The sequence below is a fragment of the Squalius cephalus genome (genome assembly GCF_949319135.1).
Source record: "Squalius cephalus genome assembly, chromosome: 18".
Lineage (NCBI taxonomy): Eukaryota > Metazoa > Chordata > Actinopteri > Cypriniformes > Leuciscidae > Squalius > Squalius cephalus.
In genome coordinates, this window is record NC_137139.1 from 13,493,223 (window position 1) to 13,514,489 (window position 21,267).

Genomic DNA, 21,267 nt, shown 5'->3' on the forward strand with positions numbered 1-21,267 from the left:
AGATGGATGGATGGATGGATGGATGAATGATGGAGATACAGTGGATGGATGGATGGATGGAGAGACAGTAGATGGATGGATGGATGGAGATACAGTGGATGGATGGATGGATGGAGATATTAGATGGATGGATGGATGGATGGATGGATGGAGATACAGTGGATGGATGGATGGATGGATGGATGGATGGATGGAGATATTAGATGGATGGATGGATGGATGATGGAGATACAGTAGAAAGATGGATGGAGATACATTAGATGGATGGGTGGAGATACAGTAGATGGATGGATGAATGGATAGATGGATGGATGGAGATACTGTAGATAGATGGATGGATATAGAAGATAGATAGATGGATGTAGATAGATAGATAGATACGTGTATTTAAAATACGTATTTGAAATACAAAATACTATTTTGCATTTTGTATTTTAAAGCCTTTGGAAAAAAATCTAATGTAATTTGTATTTAAATACATTTAAGATGAGTATTTTTGTATTTTCAAAATACATAAAATACTTTTTGCCAGTCAACCTCTTTATCAGGGTATTGATTTTGTGCATCAACTAGTTCAGACATTCACTAGCTCAGCACTGGATCAGCGATTTCTTCTTTTCCTTTTTTATAAGGTGAGAATGTCATGATCAATTCTACTTGTTGATTAAAGTTAAAATAGTGCATTATTCACTTCAGTTAACATGAAAGAATAAAAGAAAGAATAGTTGATTTTTATCATGTGTTTAAAGCATTACTGCATGTTAGGGCTGGGTGATATGACACTACATATCATAGCGATGATAAAAAGTTTGAATTGATGGAACTTTTTCTAAATCGTTTACATAGATGGGCCTATTTGTGGGATAAGCAAGTATCCGTGCAGCTTTTAGTGGACAGGGATTATTGGAACGTTGGAGTGGAAAAACAAACACTGATGAATGATACTACACAAACATCTTCAGCTTTTAGTTTTATTGTACATAAAAAATAATAATCAAAAAGGGGTAAATAGTGTCAAATGAATCTAAATTAATTCTAATAAATTTTAGATACACTTTCTAATTTAATAAACTTATAGAAACAAATCAACTTTACATAAACTAAACAAAATTACTTAAAAAGCATTGGACTTCCTGCAAAAAAAGTTTGAAATTCAGTTTATTCTGTGGAATCAAAACTGATATTGAGAATTGTGAAACCATGATATTGTTACTGTGAAGTAAAATTGAGATTTTGGTCATATCGCCCATCCATATTCTTTGCTAGATAGCAGAAAAGTTTTTTTATTGTGTTCACCACAAGTAATAGACTACATTGTAACCTGAAATAAGTATATAAATGGCTGCTATTATGCATACGTTTATTTGTAATTGCTAGAAAGAAAGAAAGAAAATAAGAAATTTCTTAATTCTTCTTAAGAACGAAAGAAAGGCCTAAGTTTCTTCATTCACTGTGACCTATACCTGCACTGGATGGCCAATTTCACATGTATTTTGTGTATTTTCAAAATACAAAATACTGTTTGTATTTAAATAATTTTTTTCACCCAGTATTTTGTATTTGTATTTTAAATACATTTCCATGTATTTATGCCCATCTCTGCACACAGGCTTTATTTGATTATCCACCGATTCAGTGTGCTCCGCTTTTTCATGTCAACATTTGCCCATGTCTTCAGTCGGATGCAGATGCAGATATCAAACTCAATAGTTTTTATTAGTCTTTGAATGTCAGTTTGACTTTTTCCACGGCTAGTCACTGTAAGAACTGCTAGTGAGAACTGTCCTTCAGGTGGCGACATTGGCTGAAGTCGACACACACACGGTTGGGCAAAGAAGAAGAGGTTTTCTCGCGAATTAATGTTTCAATATGGCTGCCTCCTCGAGCAGTGCTGCCACCGTTAATCAGAGTGATCATTCTTCATTAGCCGAAGAACCAGAGGCAGACACAGAGTTTTGTCCCGGATTCAAGGATGTCGATGCATTTGTCAAGGTCGGTTGGTCGTTTCAGTGCGTAAATCCCGCTGTAACTAACTGTAAACACAAGCGCAGCGTGGAAAGAGTGGCCATGCGTGCATACGCAGTAATGCTTGGGAGTTATATTTTCGAAATGTGAAGTTGCAGTGAATGTATTGGAGTGTTGTTTGTTTCCACAGCATGGCCTGGGAGCGGTGGTGTCTTCCACGAAGGCGTCCGCAGCTCTTCCCGCAGCCGGGGATGAGTTTGACCTGTACCGAAGCTTCCCCGCCTTCCAGCACTTCTGCGCCTCACAGGGGGACCGACTCTTACACTGGTACAACACCCCACTCAAGCACTGGCCCAGTGGACCCTCACGGTCCTATATATATATTAGGAATAAGATCTCGTGGGTGTTTGAATCGAGATCAGCTCTAATTACTACATACAGCATTAGCATCTGTTGGACCTCAACAGAACTTGAGGGGTGGATGAACATCATATTGTACTGATATCTGTGTGTTTCTCTGACAGTATGAGCAGGATCATGCAGCATCATGGCTGTAGATCTCACATGAGAGACCGGAACAAACTGACTGGACAGGAGGACAGGTTTGACCTGGTGGTGGACTCAAATGATGCCATCCTTGAGAAAGTGGTACGAGATTCTTTAAGATTCAAGCTTCTGGTGTTATTGTTTCTGTCCATATAGGTCTATAACCCTAACCCGTTCACACCAAGAACAATAACCATGAGAATTATGACACGCATGACAACAACACACACCACACACAGAGGAATCACTTTCAGAACGTGTTTTTTTCCAGCTGATAATCAATTGATAACCAATCAAAATCTATCCTCCTAATGCTTTCCATAGGCTATATCTGTTTGATTTGTGACTTGTGTTCAGGGTATTCTCCTGGACGAGGCCTCTGGTGTGAGTCGCTCCCAGCAGCCAGTGATGCCCACTGGATATCAGCCGCCCAAGATCGTCGTGTCCAGCTGGAATCGCAAGGTTACTTTCTCAGCGCGTCATCCTCTTTTTGACCTGACAACATTTCTGAACGGGTGTCGTTATTTGAGAACGTGTAGAGGAGCAGGTTCAGGCATGACGGCGGCTTTTCTTCTCTTTCCAGGGAGGAGAACGCAACACAGAGACCTTTCGCCTTTTACACGCTAAAAACATCCAGCGGCCACAACTCAAGTTCAAGGACAAAGTGGATAACAGCAACACTCCTTTTGTCTCTAAAATCTTCATCAAACCCAATGCAGAGAAACCTCTGCCATCATGTGAGTGTGTTAAAAAATACTTAAAAAAAAAAATGTGTGTTTATCTGCCTTTGCGGCCAGCAATGTAACCAAATGTGTGATTTAGATTTTGCCGACAAACACGTTCGTAAGGAGAGACCGGAGGATTTAGATGTTCCTGCTGCGCTGGCGGATTTTATCCATCAGCAGAGAACGAAAGAGCATGTGGACGACATGTAAGAGACGTTTCTGTCATTTATCCGGTGTAAAGCCATCTAGTGTGTTTGTTAGTCATTTCCCATCAGTGTTTAATGCTAGTCTTGTTGTAAACGCTGTTTTCCAGGTTTTCTCACCCCTATCAGTATGAATTGGACCATCTGGTCATGCCAGAGAGTCTGAAGTGTAAACCTGATGCCCAGGTCAATGTCGTCTTCATCATCTGTGTTCTTGTCTGGAACTGTGACTGTTTTCATTTGGATTTAACATCAATTATTGTGTTTTTTTAGATGTATACACCTATTGCTGAGTCCGCTTGTCAGTTCATCAATACTTTAGATGATCTTGTTGCTATGAATGAGAAGTTGGCCAAGATGTCGGAGTTCGCTGTGGACCTGGAGGTATGAGCGTGTTCAGTTTTTCTGATGCTTGCTAATCATGGAAGTTTTTAATTCACACCAGTTCTCCGTCTACAGCATCATTCCTACAGAAGCTTTTTGGGAATCACGTGTTTGATGCAGATATCGACGCGGGAGGAGGACTTCATCATAGACACGCTGGAACTGCGCAGTGAAATGTACATCCTAAACGAGACTTTCACCGACCCCACCATTGTGAAGGTGATGCTTTTCTAATAAAGTCACCCACTTAGATTGTATGTGTTTCTGCAAGGTGTAAATTAATAGTTGGCAGTTGCTTGTCATGAAGTTTGCATACGCATATCTTAAATTCGGCATGAAACGTAGCTGTGACAATCTGTTCTTCCCTATTGTGACGTGCATCTGCATGAAACTGAACATTCAGCATCCGGTTCGATAAAACATCAAGTTCTGCATGTTCAGTGGCATGTGGTGACGTCTTCATGTTGTTGATGTTGCACGTGACGCTCCTGCAGGTGTTTCACGGCGCTGACTCTGACATTGAGTGGCTACAGAAGGACTTCAGTCTCTATGTGGTCAACATGTTTGACACCCATCATGCCGCGCGTTGCCTAAACCTCGGCCGAAACTCCCTTGACCATCTCCTGAAAGTCTACTGCAACGTGAACTCTGATAAACGCTACCAGCTGGCAGACTGGAGGATACGGTAATACTTTCTGTACATTAATACAACTCTCCTTTATTATTGACCCAAACTCATTATGTAGGGCAGCATTAACTCCGTTTTACAGCAGTGTTTCTGCTGTGGTCATTCATATGGTGTGTGTTGTGTCTGTAGACCGTTGCCAGATGAGATGTTGAAGTACGCTCAGGCTGACACACACTACCTGCTGTACGTGTATGATCGAGTCCGAGCTGACCTGTATGATATGGGCAACGGGCAGCCTGCCCTCATTCAGCAGGTCTGGGCGAAAAGCAGAGACCTCTCGCTCAAGGTGTGGGCGGATTTCTTCATAGCAAACACTTCCTTTCATAATTTCTGTGCATTTGATCACTTTGTATTTGATTTGATTTGATTAAGATAGATAGATAGAGAGAGATGGATAGAGATACAGTAGATGGATGGATGGAGATACAGTAGATGGATGGATGGATAGATGAATGGAGATAATGTGGATGGATGGATGGAGATACAATGGATGGATGGAGATACAGTAGATGGATGGATGGAGATACAGTAGATGGATGGATGGATGGAGATAAAGTAGATACAGTAGATGGATGGATGGAGATACAGTAGATGGATGGATGGAGATATAGTAGATGGATGGATGGATAGATGAATGGAGATAATGTGGATGGATGGATGGAGATACAGTGGATGGATGGATGGAGATACAATGGATGGATGGAGATACAGTAGATGGATGGATGGAGATACAGTGGATGGATGGATGGATGGATGGAGATAAAGTAGATACAGTAGATGGATGGATGGAGATACAGTAGATGGATGGAGATACAGTAGATGGATGGATGGAGATACAGTAAATACAGTAGATGGATGGCTGGAGATACAGTAGATGGATGGAGATACAGTAGATGGATGGATGGAGATACAGTAGATGGATGGATGGAGATACAGTAGATGGATGGATGGAGATACAGTAGATGGATGGATGGATGGAGATACAGTAGATGGATGGATGGATGGAGATACAGTGGATGGATGGATGGATGGAGATACAGTGGATGGATGGATGGAGATACAGTGGATGGATGGATGGATGGAGATACAGTAGATGGATGGATGGAGATACAGTAGATGGATGGATGGATGGATGGAGATACAGTAGATGGATGGAGATACAGTAGATGGATGGATGGATGGAGATACAGTGGGTGGATGGATGGATGGATGATGGATGGAGATACAGTAGATGGATGGATGGAGATACAGTAGATGGATGGATGGATGGAGATACAGTGGATGGATGGATGGATGGAGATACAGTGGATGGATGGATGGATGGAGATACAGTAGATGGATGGATGGATGGATGGATGGATGGATGGAGATACAGTAGATGGATGGATGGAGATACAGTAGATGGATGGATGGATGGAGATACAGTGGATGGATGGATGGATGGAGATACAGTGGATGGATGGAGATACAGTAGATGGATGGATGGATGGATGGAGATACAGTAGATGGATGGATGGAGATACAGTGGATGGATGGAGATACAGTAGATGGATGGATGGAGATACAGTAGATGGATGGATGGATGGATGGATGGAGATACAGTAGATGGATGGAGATACAGTAGATGGATGGATGGATGGAGATACAGTGGGTGGATGGATGGATGATGGATGGAGATACAGTAGATGGATGGATGGAGATACAGTAGATGGATGGATGGAGATACAGTAGATGGATGGATGGATGGAGATACAGTGGATGGATGGATGGATGGAGATACAGTGGATGGATGGATGGATGGAGATACAGTAGATGGATGGATGGATGGATGGATGGAGATACAGTAGATGGATGGATGGAGATACAGTAGATGGATGGATGGATGGATGGATGGAGATACAGTAGATGGATGGAGATACAGTAGATGGATGGATGGAGATACAGTAAATACAGTAGATGGATGGATGGAGATACAGTGGATGGATGGAGATACAGTGGGTGGATGGATGGATGGAGATACAGTGGATGGATGGATGGAGATACAGTGGGTGGATGGATGGATGGATGGAGATACAGTGGGTGGATGGATGGATGGAGATACAGTGGATGGATGGATGGATGGAGATACAGTGGATGGATGGATGGAGATACAGTGGGTGGATGGATGGATGGAGATACAGTGGATGGATGGATGGAGATACAGTGGGTGGATGGATGGATGGAGATACAGTGGATGGATGGATGGAGATACAGTGGGTGGATGGATGGATGGATGGATGGATGGATGGATGGATGGAGATACAGTGGGTGGATGGATGGAATCAATTAAAAAAAACAGTTAAAAATAGTGATTCGTTGTTTGACGTGAATATTTGTACTCTTTCTCTTTAGAAATACGTGAAGCCTATCTTTACGGAGGACTCGTACATGGAGCTGTACCGCAAGCAGAAGAAGAGCTTCAACACGCAGCAGCTGGCAGCGTTCAGACTGCTGTACGCCTGGAGAGACAAACTGGCACGACAGGAAGACGAGAGCACTGGGTGACGCCCCCGACCGTCTCCATGCATGCGTCTGTTGACTGATTAATAGTTATTGTGATCATGAACATGTTGTTTCTCCACAGGTATATCTTACCAAACCACATGATGATGAAGATCGCAGAGGAGCTTCCAAAGTAAGTTTTAAAGAGCCCTAAAGTTAATTTGTTTTCATTTTCTCTCCATAAGGTGCACTGTTCTTCAAGGTTTCTTGCTCAGAAAACAGTCATACTTTTTTTAAGGCCTGTTCACACCAATGACTAAAACAATTAAGATATAGTTCTAAAAATCATTGTAAATATAAAAGAATAGTTGAATTCACACAACAACTATAAAGATAGTGATTTTGTTCTGTATAACGTGGAATTTCATGGAATTTGTCAAATTTGATGAAGAAATAAAAAGCAGGTCAGTACACCTAAATTAAGTCACGAAATAGACTAGTCTGTGAATATTAAACTGCATAAAGACTATTTCATTATGAATCATGGATGTTCTGCGTGTGTCTGTGTGAATGAATGGTATTTTTCCCACACAAACACTGAAGCAAGTGTGACGTTCGCAGTGTTTCCAGCCTCTGAATGCATGAACTTCATCTCCAGAGCCGCTCTGAGAGTCACTTCATCAGCATTTTACAGTTTCAGTTGAGAAAATCTATCATCATATCATAAACGCACAGAAAAACAAAGGTCTTCACAGCAACCTGTCAAAATAAAAGAAATTGACAAATATATTACTGTTGCACAGTAGAATTTAGCTACATCTCAATGTAATAATAATACTAACACCAATAATAAATTATTCTTAACTTTATCTTTTTTATCTTTATCTTGACTTCCATCATTCTTGGTGTGAACTGGCCTTTAATGAGCATTTTCAACCATCTTACTGACCCTTAGAATCACTAGTGACAGTAAAGACAAATAATCCTGAAAAAAGGTAGCATGCACAACCGTTTTCAACATTGATAATAATGTTTCTTGCAGCAAATCATCATATCAGAATGATTTCTGAAGGATCATGTGACACTGAAGACTGGAGTAATGATGCTGGAAATTCAGCTTTGCATCACAGGAATAAATTACATTTTGCAATATATTCACATAGAGAACAGCTATTTTAACCAAACAGTAGTGTATGTAAATGTCCTCTGTTATGATTGGCTAACCTCCCGCAGTGGCATAGTTTGCAGGCATTTGCTAATGATCGTTTTTCAAATGGTTGTTTTTCAGATATTATGTAGACATGGGTGTTGAGTGACGTCACAACCATGGTGATTTCTGAACAAGCTGTTTAGTTTCAATAAATGGAGTGGACTAGTGTATTTGAAGCCCTTTTTTTTCCCACTGTGATATATCCTTTAAATATAAAATTCTATTGTAAGCTGTAAGGCGGCTGCTCTCTCTCTCTCTCTCTCTGAGGAAACTGTATAAACGGATGTGTTTTTCCCTGCAGGGAGCCTCAGGGCATCATCGCTTGCTGTAACCCCACTCCACCACTAGTGCGCCAGCAGATCAATGAGCTTCATCAGCTGGTCAAAGAAGCTCGAGAGATTCCTTTACTCAAGGTGTGCGCTCATACAAACACCACTTGACTGATTGACTATCACTAATGTGATATAAATGTATTAGTCCTATAATTTGCAATATCAATATGAAATTGTAGACCTTGACTACTACTAATAGTGTTGTCTCTCTTCAGGCAGAGGTACCTTCTATAAAGAAGAAATCAACGACCCCTAAAAGAAAGGTGTGTGTGTGTGTGTGAGAGAAACTAACTGCCATATAAGAAGCTGTATTATTGAGTAGCTCTTGCTGTCGTCTTCTAGCCACAGTTGACTTTATTCGGACCCCATGACACCTCCCGCTCGTCTGAAAGTGATTTCCTGGACCTCTCTTCCTTTGGTAGGTCTAGATATTGTCCATACCTTAATTTGCCTTTCCATTTAGACGTGAAAATCGCTAAATTGTTTTCTCCATGTGTCTTTAGAAACCCCAACCAAACCAGGAGTGTTGTTTTCAGAAGAGGAGAATGAAAGCGTGGACCGAGAGGGACAATCCTCGCATGGGCTGATGGCTTCAGCAAAAATCCGACTGTTTGCGGTAGGACATTTGAAAAGAAAAGTGTCCTTCATTTTGCATGTTTGGGTGTGCTGATGACAAATAGGCAGTGTGGTTAAAGGCCTCTATATATTTCATGCGAAATTAAAGAATGAGCCGCTGTGACGTCATTTCGAACAAAATCAGGCGAAAATGAGGTTCGTTTGGTGTTCATTCAGGAGTTCGAACCTGCTTGCCAAAACTAACTTTCTTAAAAAAGTTCACTTTGGCTGGTAAAGGCTCTTCGAACTCCCATTGGTCCGTGGCGATTACATTATAGGTTGGTGTGACTGAGGCTCCGTCTTCTTTTACATGGAAGGAGGTCAGACGTCTGTGAGTGAAAACATGAGCACACTGGAGAGCTGCTTTATTGTAGAAAATGACACTGATGCTGTTTTTCATGTGTAATACTATAAAGCTGCTTGCTTTACAGCAATCTATTGTATTAAAGGGATAGTTCAGCCAAAAATGATATTTAACCCATGATTTACTCACCCTCAAGCCGTTCGAGATGCATATGTCAATCATTTTTCAGACGAACACATTTTCAGTTATTTTAGAAAATGTCTTAGATCTTTCAGTGGTTATAATGTCAAGTTATGGGGTCCACTCCTTCAAGTCCCAAAATGTGCATGCATCCTTCACAAAAGTAATCCATCCGGCTCCAGGGGGATAAACGAAGGCCTTCTGAGGGTAATCCACATATTTAAAACTTTATAAATGAAAATATCTTGCTTCCGGTAGCGGTCGACGCGTGTTCACGGCAGATGGATGCTGGCGTATGATGTAGGACGTAGCGTAGGAAGCGTCGTGACGTAGAACGAAGTACAGCTAAATCAAACCCTACGTCATACGCCGGCATCCATCTGCCGTGAACGCGCGTCGACCGCTACCGGAAGCAAGATATTTTCATTTATAAAGTTTTAAATATGTATATTTTTACGACAAAACTGCACGGATTACCCTCAGAAGGCCTTCGTTATAGGTCTATGTTGTACAACTATGTTGTAGTTGTAATGGTCTTAGTATTGATTTGGGAGTGTCATGTGTTTTTCAGGATGACGATGAGGAAGCAGCTCCTGCTCATCTGACAGTGGCACAGCAGAAAGCACACAGCATCATGGACTCGTTTGACAACCCCTTCCGAATGGTACAATACTTCAGTCTAGCTGATGGATTTTGTCTAAAGTATGTACTTGCACTGATATTTCAATGCTTGTTTTCAGTATTTACCATCAAAGGACATTCACATATCAACAAATGCCAAATATGACCCATCTTCAAAGATTTATGAGGTATAGTTTCTCTTTTTTTTTTTTTTTTTCTTGGTGTTGTAGTATATATAAAACAACTATGATTTAGTTTGGATTCAGGGAGTCACAGATATTCCAAAATGATTCTAGATGCAGTGAAGGAGCTCTGGTTTTATTGACTACTTGCTTCTATTGACTCTTTTCATTGTTCTGTTGAAAACAGATTCATAACCGGTGGAAATTACAGAGTATTGAGCAGCAGCAGAAGGAGGCTCAGGCCAAGCAGCAAGCGAGAGAACAGGCCAAGAAAGCTCAAGGTACAAACAACACAAGAAACTCTGTGTAGTCTAAAGCGATTGTATATGTACGTAATTGCTTGAGTTTGTCTTTTTAGAGGAACGAAAGCGAGTCAAAGTGAGCTACCAGGAGTCGCTGAAAAAGGTTCACACCGTCAGGCAGCAAGTAATGGTGAGGAAGCTTCGGCTCGCAAATTTGACAAGCGGCTTCTTGTTGGTTTTACACTAACTTCTTGTGTTTTTAGGAAGCAAAGCAGGCTGGACAGAAAAGAGAGAGAGCTGCCAGTCATGTTGCTGAAGATAGTCTTAAAGACTCGAAGACTGAAAGCGAGACGTCAGTGGCTGACCAGCCCGCAAAACCTGCGCAGAAAAAACAGAAGCAGAAAATCGTTCAAGAGCCTGAAGTTCCTCAAGAGTTTCAACCTTATGACTACAGCCAGTCAAATTTCAAAATGTTCGATGGTAAGAGATCTGCCTTGTTTCTGTCATTTAGTTTTCCTGCTGGTGTCTTCAGTGTATTGTCTTCATTTGTTTGTGTTTTAAACACAGGTAAATTGAAAGAGAGTTCACAGTTCGATCCGAACGGACAAGCGCGTGGACCCAAGCAGAAGGTTTGGACCTTTCCACAAATCTCTCAGCTTTGCATGATCTCTGATCTAATCTTTAAACAATTTTGATTCTCAGAAAAAAAAAGGACAGAAGAAAAACACTGGGGGAGGAAGGAGCATGTCTTACTTACCCGCCAAATCTGACAGGTACTGTGACGCTCTCACTGTAAGTCATCGCTGGATTAAAAAGGCATTTATATGTTCTGTTTATTCTGTTTGCAGAGGGTTTCGCCACAACTGGCCCAAGAGATAGGAGTCTTCAACTGATGAAGTACAATCCACCCCTTTTTTTGTTTTCCTTTTAAAAGCGTCCTACATGTTCTGCAGACTGAATTTGTTCTGACAGTGCTTGTATACTTATTGTTTAATTTGATCCGTTCTCCTTCATTAAAATGAGATTTTAAACTTAGGAAATTCTTCTTAGATGCTTCATGTTTCTTCTGGAGTCTTTGGAATAGTTTTTTTATTTTAGTACATGAATTAGGACTGCCAAAAGTTGATATTTAATTATATCAAATAAAGGATTGTGGTGTCGTTGCTTTTTAGTGGCTGTTTATGTAAGTGTGTTAGAGTAGCTGTTAATGAAGTTCATATCACTTATTATCCACTGATGATGTGAAAACCACAGTGTCAATACTTTTATAACGGAAAGCCTTTGAGTGTGCGCTTGTTTTTTTTGGTTGTCTTTGTTACATGTAGTTACTATAGCAATAACTATAAATTATGCATAATCATATACAGCTAACCCTAAACCAAACCAAATCCTAACCCTATAGTAAGTACATGCTTAAGTACTGTGTAAAATTAAATGTAATTACATTGTAACAAAGACACCTTAAAATAAAATGTAACTTTTTTTGCTTAGGGAACAATTTGCCCTTGTTACATGTAATAACTTCACACACAACTAACCCTATAGTAAGTGCATGTAGTTAATATTACACCGTATGTATAATTGCACTGCAACAAGGACATTTTTAATTAATGTGTATCACTTTCTTTATAATAAACTGCTTGGTTTGATATCTCCAACACAATAATATTCACAACTCTAATTGCCACTGTACATATTCATTTAGCGCCAATACACTACCTCCTCTAGGTGGCACTGCAATGTAATTGAGCTCTACCTGTCGCATGCATGTGACCATGCCAAACATTCACGATCACATGTTGAGGAACATACAGCCCGTCAACGGCTGTTTCCCAAAAGCTTCAAGCCTAAGTTGATCATAGAGACCATTGGTGGCAATAGTTATACAATCCACTCAAGCCTTTTGGGAAACGCAGCCAAGGTTATGTAAAATGGAAATCTTTATGTGAACACATAAATGCTTCTGTCATCAGTGATGTGAAGGAGAAACTGGTTTGATGTAACGGATAAAAAGATGACAAATTCTTTAATTTCTAAAGATTGTTCTCTGAAGTGTTCTGTAACATTTCTAAAGAACTTATTTGGTATAAATATTCCGCTGCAGACCGCACGCACAAACCTTCACTTCCTGCTGCTCGACTGCGGTTCTCTATTGAACAATAGGTGCAAACACTGACAGGAAACACCTCATTCAAGATGCTTGATAAACAGATTTTCTCTTTCGAGTTTATTTAAAAGAGCATAACTGATGTTAAGTCCATTAAAGGGATAGTTCTGCAAGAAATTAAAATGGTCATGTACTCACCCTCGTTCAAAAGCGGTATGCCTTTCTTTTTTTGAAGTAGTTTTTTATAAATATCAAGAAAGTAAATGGGAACCAAAACTTTTCTTTAAAATATATGTTTCAGAAGAAAGACATGAGGGTAAATGATGACAAAAATTGGCATTTTTGGGGTGAACTATCCCTTTAAGGAACTGTATATATTTACAAGGTTTCACAACATTCATGCCATTTGGGATTTTCGACAAAAAGCGATATCGCAGTATCTTTGGTATCACGGATAAAGCTTCTCTGGAGTTCTTGTTATGGATCTCGCCATTCTATGATTGCGATGATATTTGTAACAAATGCAAGTGGATGATAAAGTTCCAGAAAGTGTGAGAGGCGTGGAAATGGGTGCGTACGCCACCCAGCTGTGTTCCCCCTCCCACACACACACTCCTCTCGTTCTTTCCTTCAGTCATGTTCTCTTTCATGTCCGCCAGGAGCGATTGCACACAGGAAACTGTGACAGCTTTGTCTCCAGCATCACCCACTCTGGAAGAACAGCAATGAGTCAGTGCGATTCATCGGCCGGGAGCTTCACCCGACGCCGCTTTCGCTCTTAAACAATTTTTACGCATCTCTTCAAAGAAATACACGAATGAAAACAGACGCTTAGATGCATTTTTGGGGTTATTTTTCGTTTCTGGGTCAGTTTCTTTATGTATGAAAGTGTGTCATCCCAGATCCCAGCATCAAGAATCCAAAGTCATTCAAACACTCGTCCTCAAAGTCTCACTGCGATCGTCCTGTCATGTTTCCCAGAGCTGACAGCAGTCCTCGCATTCCTCCGTCATGTAGAGGTACGAGTTGATGGCCTCCTTCAGTCCTTCGCTCACCAGAGACTCCTCCGCACCCTCTTTACTCTGCCCGAAGATCATGGAGCTGTGAAGAGAGCTCGATTACACACTGCTCTACTAGGTTTTCATGGCTCATTGTGAAGCCCTTAAAGGGATAGTTCACTTCAAAATGATAATTCTGTCATCATTTACTCTCCCTCAAGTTGTTTCAGACCTGTATGAGTTTCTTTCTTCTGTTGAACACAAAGAAAGATATTTTGAAGAATGTCAAAATCCAAACAGTTTTTGGACCCCATTGACTTCCATAGTATTTTTCTCCTATTATGGAGGTCAATAGGCTACATCAACTGTCTGGTCACCAACATTCTTCAAAATATCTTCCTTTGTGTTCAACAGAAGAAAGAAACTCATACAGGTTTGAAACAACATGAGGGAGAGTAAATGAGTCCTAGTGTGTCATTGAAGGATTGATTATGATGTGTTTGACTCACCTGTCCACATCTTTCCAGTTTATAGTGGGCCTCTTCATGGCAATCGGAGGGGGGCCGGTTACAACGGGAACATTGTTAGATCCAAGGATAAAGCACGGCTCCCCGAGAGTACAGCATAACCCGTCCGATACTTCTGAGGGATAGTTCACAGTTAACCTCAGGCCACAACACTTACACAAAAGTGGGCAGCACTTTATTTTACAGTCCTGTTCCCCATGTACATACTTATTATAGTATAACTGGGTAATAACTAGGTACCATATGATGTCTATAGAATGTCTTCAGAACTATTAGTGCATAACCAAGTCATGTATCAACCATAAACCCAGCAATGCCACAGAATAATGAGTTAGGCCGTGTGTTCACCAAAGCGTTCTTAGCTTGCTGAATGTGAGATGTGTTCAGGGTTGCTAAAACACACCCCAAAAAAGGCTTAAACTAGCCCAACCCTTACGAAAATTAACCATGGTTGTTTTATATTCAGCATTGAATAACTGAATAACTTTTGAATAACTTTGAAATAAGGTTGAATAACTGCAGTTTTACTGCAAATACCATGGTTAAACTATGGTTAGTGTAGCAAAACCATGGTTATTTTGTGGTTCTCATGGTTTAACCACAATAACCATGTTCTTTTGTTTGTTTTATTTTTAGTAAAAATATGGTTGGAGGTTTGCCGGTAAAAATTGCGTTCCAGAGGGTAACATTGAGTTACAGGGTGGGGGGGGGGTCTCTTCAACCTGCGGCAACAGTGTAAAAGTAGCCCAATACCGCAGGAAACCTACAGACTTGTCAAAACTGATGTGCTTGTTGTCGTTCGTTGTCGTTGAACAAGCAGAAATGTGACGGTTGGTCAGTGTTGTGTTTGTCCTGCCCCTCCTCCACTGTGATTGGACAGCTGAGTTAAAAGTGACAGTGATGAGCGCTGAACAATCTTCAACTCTCGGCGACTGGTAAAAAACGCAGTGCTTCTATTGAAAACAATCGGACACGTACGCTAGCCTTGGGAAAACCCACTTTGGTGGACACACGGGCTTAATGGCCTTAATCTGTGAGTCTGCGTACCTGAATAGTGTGCGACCAGGTCTGCGAGGCTCCTGAAGGTGAGTCCGGGTGAGATGTAGAGCCAGCCGTTCTCGAGGCTGCTGATACGGTAGTGTCTGACAGAAGAGCGCTCCTGAGAGCTGCTCCTACGCACTGACAGAGAGTGGTGACCTGGGGAAAACAAACAAACAAACATGAGCAATTCATACAAACTTAGATTTGACATTTTCTAAAGAAAAAATACACTTTATAATACACTATGAGCAAAAATAAAATCTTGAGTTTTATCGTTGGGAAGGTGAAACTGGTAGGATAGTATTAGCCAGCTAGCATTAGCGTGTTTGTACCTGGGACGGTCTCGCTCTCTCTGATGAGGAAGGAGCCGGGCTGATTATGGGGGAGCATCAGAAGCTCCTCTGCTTTCTGTTTGCTGAGACCCAAAAACTGCCACCTACATGAACACACAGATGATTGATGAGTGTGAGGACAAAATCAACAGAGCAGAAGGAAAAAGCAGTAGGTAGAATCTTTCGTCATGTGAGTAAGCGAGTGATCAGCAAGGTGATTGTGGGTACAGTACGTCCCCAACATGATACACTGTATCCAGCTGTGCCCACTCTACACCCCACTCAAAGATAACCCCACTACAGCTGACATCATCACCACCGCCTCTCCCAGACCACCTGACCATGAGGTGATGAAGTCATGAGGTACGCACTGCAGGAACACACAGGCGGAGATGTCGACTTGTGTGAGTTCAGCTCACCTGTTGTACACTTTGGCAGTGTAGTTGCTGGGGATGTAGCTCTCGTTTCCTGTGGCTGACGAACTTACTTTCCACCACTCTCCTTCACTGTAACACACACATTATAGTGTCAGATTCTCGCACGGAGGATTGAGGCGCTTGTCTGTTACGAGGCACCGTTGTGCAACAGCACACTTACTCTGACAGAATGTTGAGCCTCTCTCCCACTCTGATGGCACAGTCCCCTGGACCTCTGGACGGATAGTCATACAGGGACACCACCACGAATCTACCCGTATCTGCACACACACACACCAAAACAACACCTTTAGGCCTGTTGCTGTGCTCGTATTATAAGAGCACCTCCAAAAACATCATTAAAAATGACCTAAAGTAAAAACCTGTTAAAGTTACCCTAATATTTATAGTGAAAAATTCTAAATTGTTAAACATCGTATTATATGCAATCTTTCCTGGTTTTTGGAAGTACATTACCATACAATTTATTTTAAATCTATTTAATACTTCATTTAAATCAGCATATCATTATAAAATGTTTTTTTTGTGTGTGTGTGAGTAAAAACATGAGCCAATAATTTAAAGGCTTTCCCAGAAGTCCCTGCGTGATGCATCACCAGTGTTAGTTTTGTATCATTTTAATACTATCATATAAAAAAGTATTATATAAACTATTACTATTATATATAAAAATTATACCAAAAATCATTAGGATATTAATTAAAGATCATGTTCCATGAAGATATTTTGTAAATTTCCTACTGTAAATGTATATAAAAAATATTTTTGTGAGTGAATGCAGCACAATCGCGAACATAAATGGACAACTTTAAAGGAGATTTTCTCAATGTTTCGATTTTTTTTTCAAATAGTTGTATCTCGGTCAAATATTGTCCTATCCTAACAAACCATACATCAATGGAAAGCTTATTTATTCAACTTTCAGATGATGTATACATCTCAATTAAAAAAAATGTGACTCGTTTTGTGATCCAGGGTCACATATTTTGATTATATATATATATATATATATATATATATATATATATATATATATATATATATATATATATATATATATATATATATATATATATATATATATATAGGGTTTCATTTTAAATTTAGTTGAAGCTTTAGCAATCTTTTTTTTTTTTGTCTGTATAGTTTTAAGTAAGTTTTTTTTTTTGTTGTTATTTAGTTTTAGTTATTTTGGTACTTCAACTTTACATGAAAATGAGAAATGTTGCTTTGGCAACTATCTGAAATAAAATAAGCAAAAATCGTTGGCTATTTTATGAATGAGTAATGAAAATGTTTTTATGGTTTTAGTTTTAGCTAATGATAATAAACCTGTGTATCGCATTTGATTATATTTGATTTATATAGCATTGGTTTTTATTTTCATCATCAGTTATGTAGATTAGGGTGTTTTGTGCCACATTTTGTATTGTGTTCATGACTATATAAGCTTATTGGTCATGTTTTATGGACAGGACACTTATGATGAACTCTGATTAATCTTGTGGCTTTTTATTTGTTCCCCTGTACTATTATGGCAGTTATCAGTTTGTACAAATCATATTTTGGTAGTTCAGGTAGACTAATTTGTTAATATTACTTCGTTTAATGAAATATACAGCTGTTATCCTGTAATACCTGAACATTGTCTATATATTTTTTACTGTGAATTTTTTGTAACCTTAGCCCCCAGTTTTTACCATAACATTAACAAGATGTTTTTTTTAAATACACACACACAAAAAAAGTGAGGAAACCTTAAAAAAGTGTCAACTGATCACTTTTTACTAAGTAAATAAACTTTATGTAATTGAAAAAATGAAGTTGTTTGAACTTAACTTCAAACAGTTGTTAACATAACTTAATTTTTTCAATTACGCATAAAGGTTATTTACTTAACTTTAAGGCAACGGGTTTCCTCGCTTTTTTTTTAAAGATAAGTCACTGATCACTTTTTACTGTGTAGACTATCATTGATAACGCTGTGGGAAAATTTACGCACTGAAAATCCTCAACTTACGAATGAGTGCTTGTAAAGCGCCACTGAAAGCTGCAGTTGCAGCATTTACCACAACCCCACATGTATATCTACGCTTCTGTTCTACATGCAGTGTTGCCACTGTTCTGAGATCAGTGGGGCCTCATGCACATATGAAGTGTGTATTGCAGTGCTGAACTCACCCATGGAGAGCGGGTCAGCTCTTTCCTCCGTGTCCAAGAGAACAGCATGCGCGCTGGATCCGCGCCGGTCTTTACTGGGCCGACTGCCCATGCTCCTCTGGAGTGTTTAGGTGCACAATGCTGACAGGAACCAAAATCTAAGGACAGAAGAGCGAGATTTTTTTTTAGCACTGAATGATTCGTATTGATTCTTGATATTCATAAAAAAGCATAAAAAACTAAAACGACACGCACGAATGAACCAACAAATCAGTTTAGTTCGACCATTGCTTTCTTATGTCATGCTCTCAATGTAAAGAGGAAGGATGTCGACAAACCACTTGTGTACTTTGATAAAAAAAAAAACTTTCCATCAGCACTTTCACTATCACACACTTTTTTAACTTGGATTAAAAAAAAAAAAGGGTTGCCATTCTAAAAATAGATCTGGTGCAATGCTGAGCACATTCTACTTTTTTCTGTCACGCTCAGTTACATCACGATGAATTTATTTATGCAATCTATGTGAAACATGTACAGCGAATCCAACAGATTAAAATGATTCAGTATGCAAATACAAGGTAAAATATCACAGTCTGAGGTAAAATCATAATATAACGTGACTCATTCTCTTAATATGACTCTTATATTATGATAAAGCGACAGTAAAGTGCTGAGGTACAATTTTCCACTGCGGTGCCCTTCACATGGTGTGATAAAAGATCACTGTAAATCTTTTGAAGGAAAATTAATCGGATGGTCTGATGATAAAAAAAATGTTTTTCCTCTGCTAAAATACCATCAACACACATACATTTTCCAGTATTTCTACATCATATAGTCTTATTACATGTTATTACATTGTAATAACCTTCTAGTTCAATTCCTGCTATTAATAATTTTTAATGATTGCACAATGTCACTATGAATTCAACACCCTCATAGGGCTACTGTAGCATTAGTGATCTTTGAGGGCTATTCTTCTTTATACTGTAATGCGTGGCACTGGTCCCACATTACCGAGCAGATGGTCACCTGGTACCACAGATGGGTCTCACTAGGTCATCAGGGTCTCCAGGTCCAAATTACAGACCTCATACCCTGGGCACCGAAATAACACATGCGTAACTGATTACATGTGCTACATACCAACACAGCCATCACACACAAACCAACCAACCGACAACTAAACGGCAGTATCATATAAAAAAAAAAAAAAAATTGAATATTTAACATTATATCTCATAGGTATGGCGATAAAGGTTTAGTCACAGATTAGAACACGGTTACTGACTTCCTGTTGTGGTAATGCAGACAATATTTAAGCCATTTAACATGACTTTAAGAGTTCTCAAGTCTGAACTAGAAAGTATCAAACAACTTCAAAATGGCACACAAACCCGCACATTTCTTTGAATTGCCTTTGAAGCAAGGCGTCTGTGCAAGCGCACACTTTTTAAGATGATTCTGACTCATGATTCAAGATTGAAGATTATAACTTTAAAGTCTGAGATAATGTGTTTACATTATGAACATAGACATTCTTTTAGACCAATCACAAAACACATTCTTATTACACATTATTATACACATAACAAAAAAAATGTTAAAATGGCCAGACTTTCTCCCAACCAAAAACTATTTTAATTCTATGAATCTAAATTCATGTAAGGCGCTTTGGATAAACCTGCTAAATGTATAAAAGTTCATAGCGGTCAGCAAAAACAATGTTAAATAGACCAAAATGTGAGCATAAAGTTGCGTACTCACCTCATGGTCTTCAAGATAGCTTTGATGACAATCCTTCTTTTCGAGGAAACAGACCTCCTCACCTGCGCATGCAACAGGCCTGAAAACTGAGATCGTGGAGTTAGGAAGCTATTTGGAGTGATTTTGGCACAGATCAGAGGCTAGTTGTCTTGTCTCAGTAGTTGAGCTCGGCTTCAGGTGAAGTGGTACTGTGAGATGCTGCTGTGGTCGTCTCAGTGTTTTAGCAAGCACACGGAGGAAGGCAGACTTATTTACTACACACTTGTAGTTTCCTGTGACGAACAGGTCTAACTGTCACTCCTTTGCTGACGCAGATGTCTGACAGTGAGAACAGACTAGAAGATGCTGGTTTGATCATGTTTTACCTTCACTAACACAACACAGATGTTGGTGGAGAGGAAGGTTTTGAATGTCATGATGTCATGGGTTAATTGACGCAACAATACAGATGCCGATGGAAGCGAATTGCGAAATTCTCTGGCTTTTTGCACATATTAATTTCATTATTCCCAAATGCACCAAAGCCAATTGCCATAGCAATAACTGCCATGGAAACTAAATGATCAGATTGGCTCCAGATCAGCATAGATGCAAAACAAGTCTTGCTACAAATTACTGCTCATTTACACATTTTAAACCCCATGATGGATGCACAATTTGCATTGGGATTCATTAGCCCAGTGTTGGATTTTAGCACGTTAACATATCACAGTTTCATTTAAACTGAACTTTCTATGAATTCTGAATATGTGCATTGCATCATCTGCACTCATGACCTGTTAAATTCAGCAACACTTCTTACTTAATGTTGAGTATTTAATTATGCAGCTGAAGATGTTCCAACCCTAGTTCCCATGACAAATGGAGCGAGTTAATTAAAGTCGTAGTGGGATGTCATCCTACCTGGTTACAAAAAGTGGAGGAGCAAATCAGCAAATCTATACGGTGAGTGAAAATGACAAACATAAAGGAAGTAAATCTCCTCTAGCTGAGTGATCATGTATATCAGATGGAAAGAAGACTCAGCATAGATGTTTTTGACTGATCCTTTCGGCTGTGGTCAAAATTTGTACTTGAAGTCCCTGAAGTGTGTATGCCACAGTTTCTATAAATAGCTTCCAAATGTGTCATCTCTGACCGCGTGCAATCAACAAAACCAGTCTTGCTAGTGATCGGAAACTTTCTCAGCTGAGATGACAGAAAGAAAGTTGACTGAG

General features: G+C 39.7%; 2 protein-coding genes across 3 annotated transcripts; one reads left to right on the forward strand and one right to left on the reverse strand.

The window, feature by feature from the left end:
- Positions 1–1,822: 1,822 nt before the first annotated feature.
- Positions 1,823–12,351, forward strand: exosc10 (exosome component 10). Its single transcript, XM_079848898.1, has 25 exons — positions 1,823–1,992; positions 2,156–2,292; positions 2,490–2,613; positions 2,869–2,973; positions 3,095–3,248; positions 3,334–3,442; positions 3,550–3,625; positions 3,713–3,823; positions 3,899–4,042; positions 4,318–4,508; positions 4,641–4,797; positions 6,903–7,051; positions 7,135–7,185; positions 8,504–8,615; positions 8,750–8,797; positions 8,877–8,952; positions 9,038–9,150; positions 10,205–10,297; positions 10,374–10,442; positions 10,624–10,717; positions 10,795–10,868; positions 10,942–11,158; positions 11,246–11,307; positions 11,381–11,451; positions 11,527–12,351. Exons 1-25 carry the CDS (start codon positions 1,870–1,872, stop codon positions 11,555–11,557), a joined length of 2,691 nt encoding a protein of 896 aa, XP_079705024.1. The 5' UTR covers positions 1,823–1,869; the 3' UTR covers positions 11,558–12,351.
- A 905-nt stretch (positions 12,352–13,256) lies between these two features.
- On the reverse strand, positions 13,257–20,432 carry sla2b (Src like adaptor 2b). 2 transcript variants are annotated; one of them, XM_079848899.1, is made up of 8 exons: positions 20,051–20,432; positions 18,302–18,438; positions 16,281–16,380; positions 16,103–16,189; positions 15,684–15,787; positions 15,358–15,507; positions 14,293–14,425; positions 13,257–13,886 (listed from the first exon to the last, which is right to left on the reverse strand). In XM_079848899.1, exons 2-8 carry the CDS (start codon positions 18,390–18,392, stop codon positions 13,754–13,756), a joined length of 798 nt encoding a protein of 265 aa, XP_079705025.1. In that variant the 5' UTR covers positions 18,393–18,438; positions 20,051–20,432; the 3' UTR covers positions 13,257–13,753. The 2 variants fall into 2 exon arrangements, with proteins under 2 accessions (XP_079705025.1, XP_079705026.1); XM_079848900.1 differs by having other exon boundaries at positions 14,293–14,422; positions 20,051–20,430.
- Between the last annotated feature and the right edge of the window lie 835 nt (positions 20,433–21,267).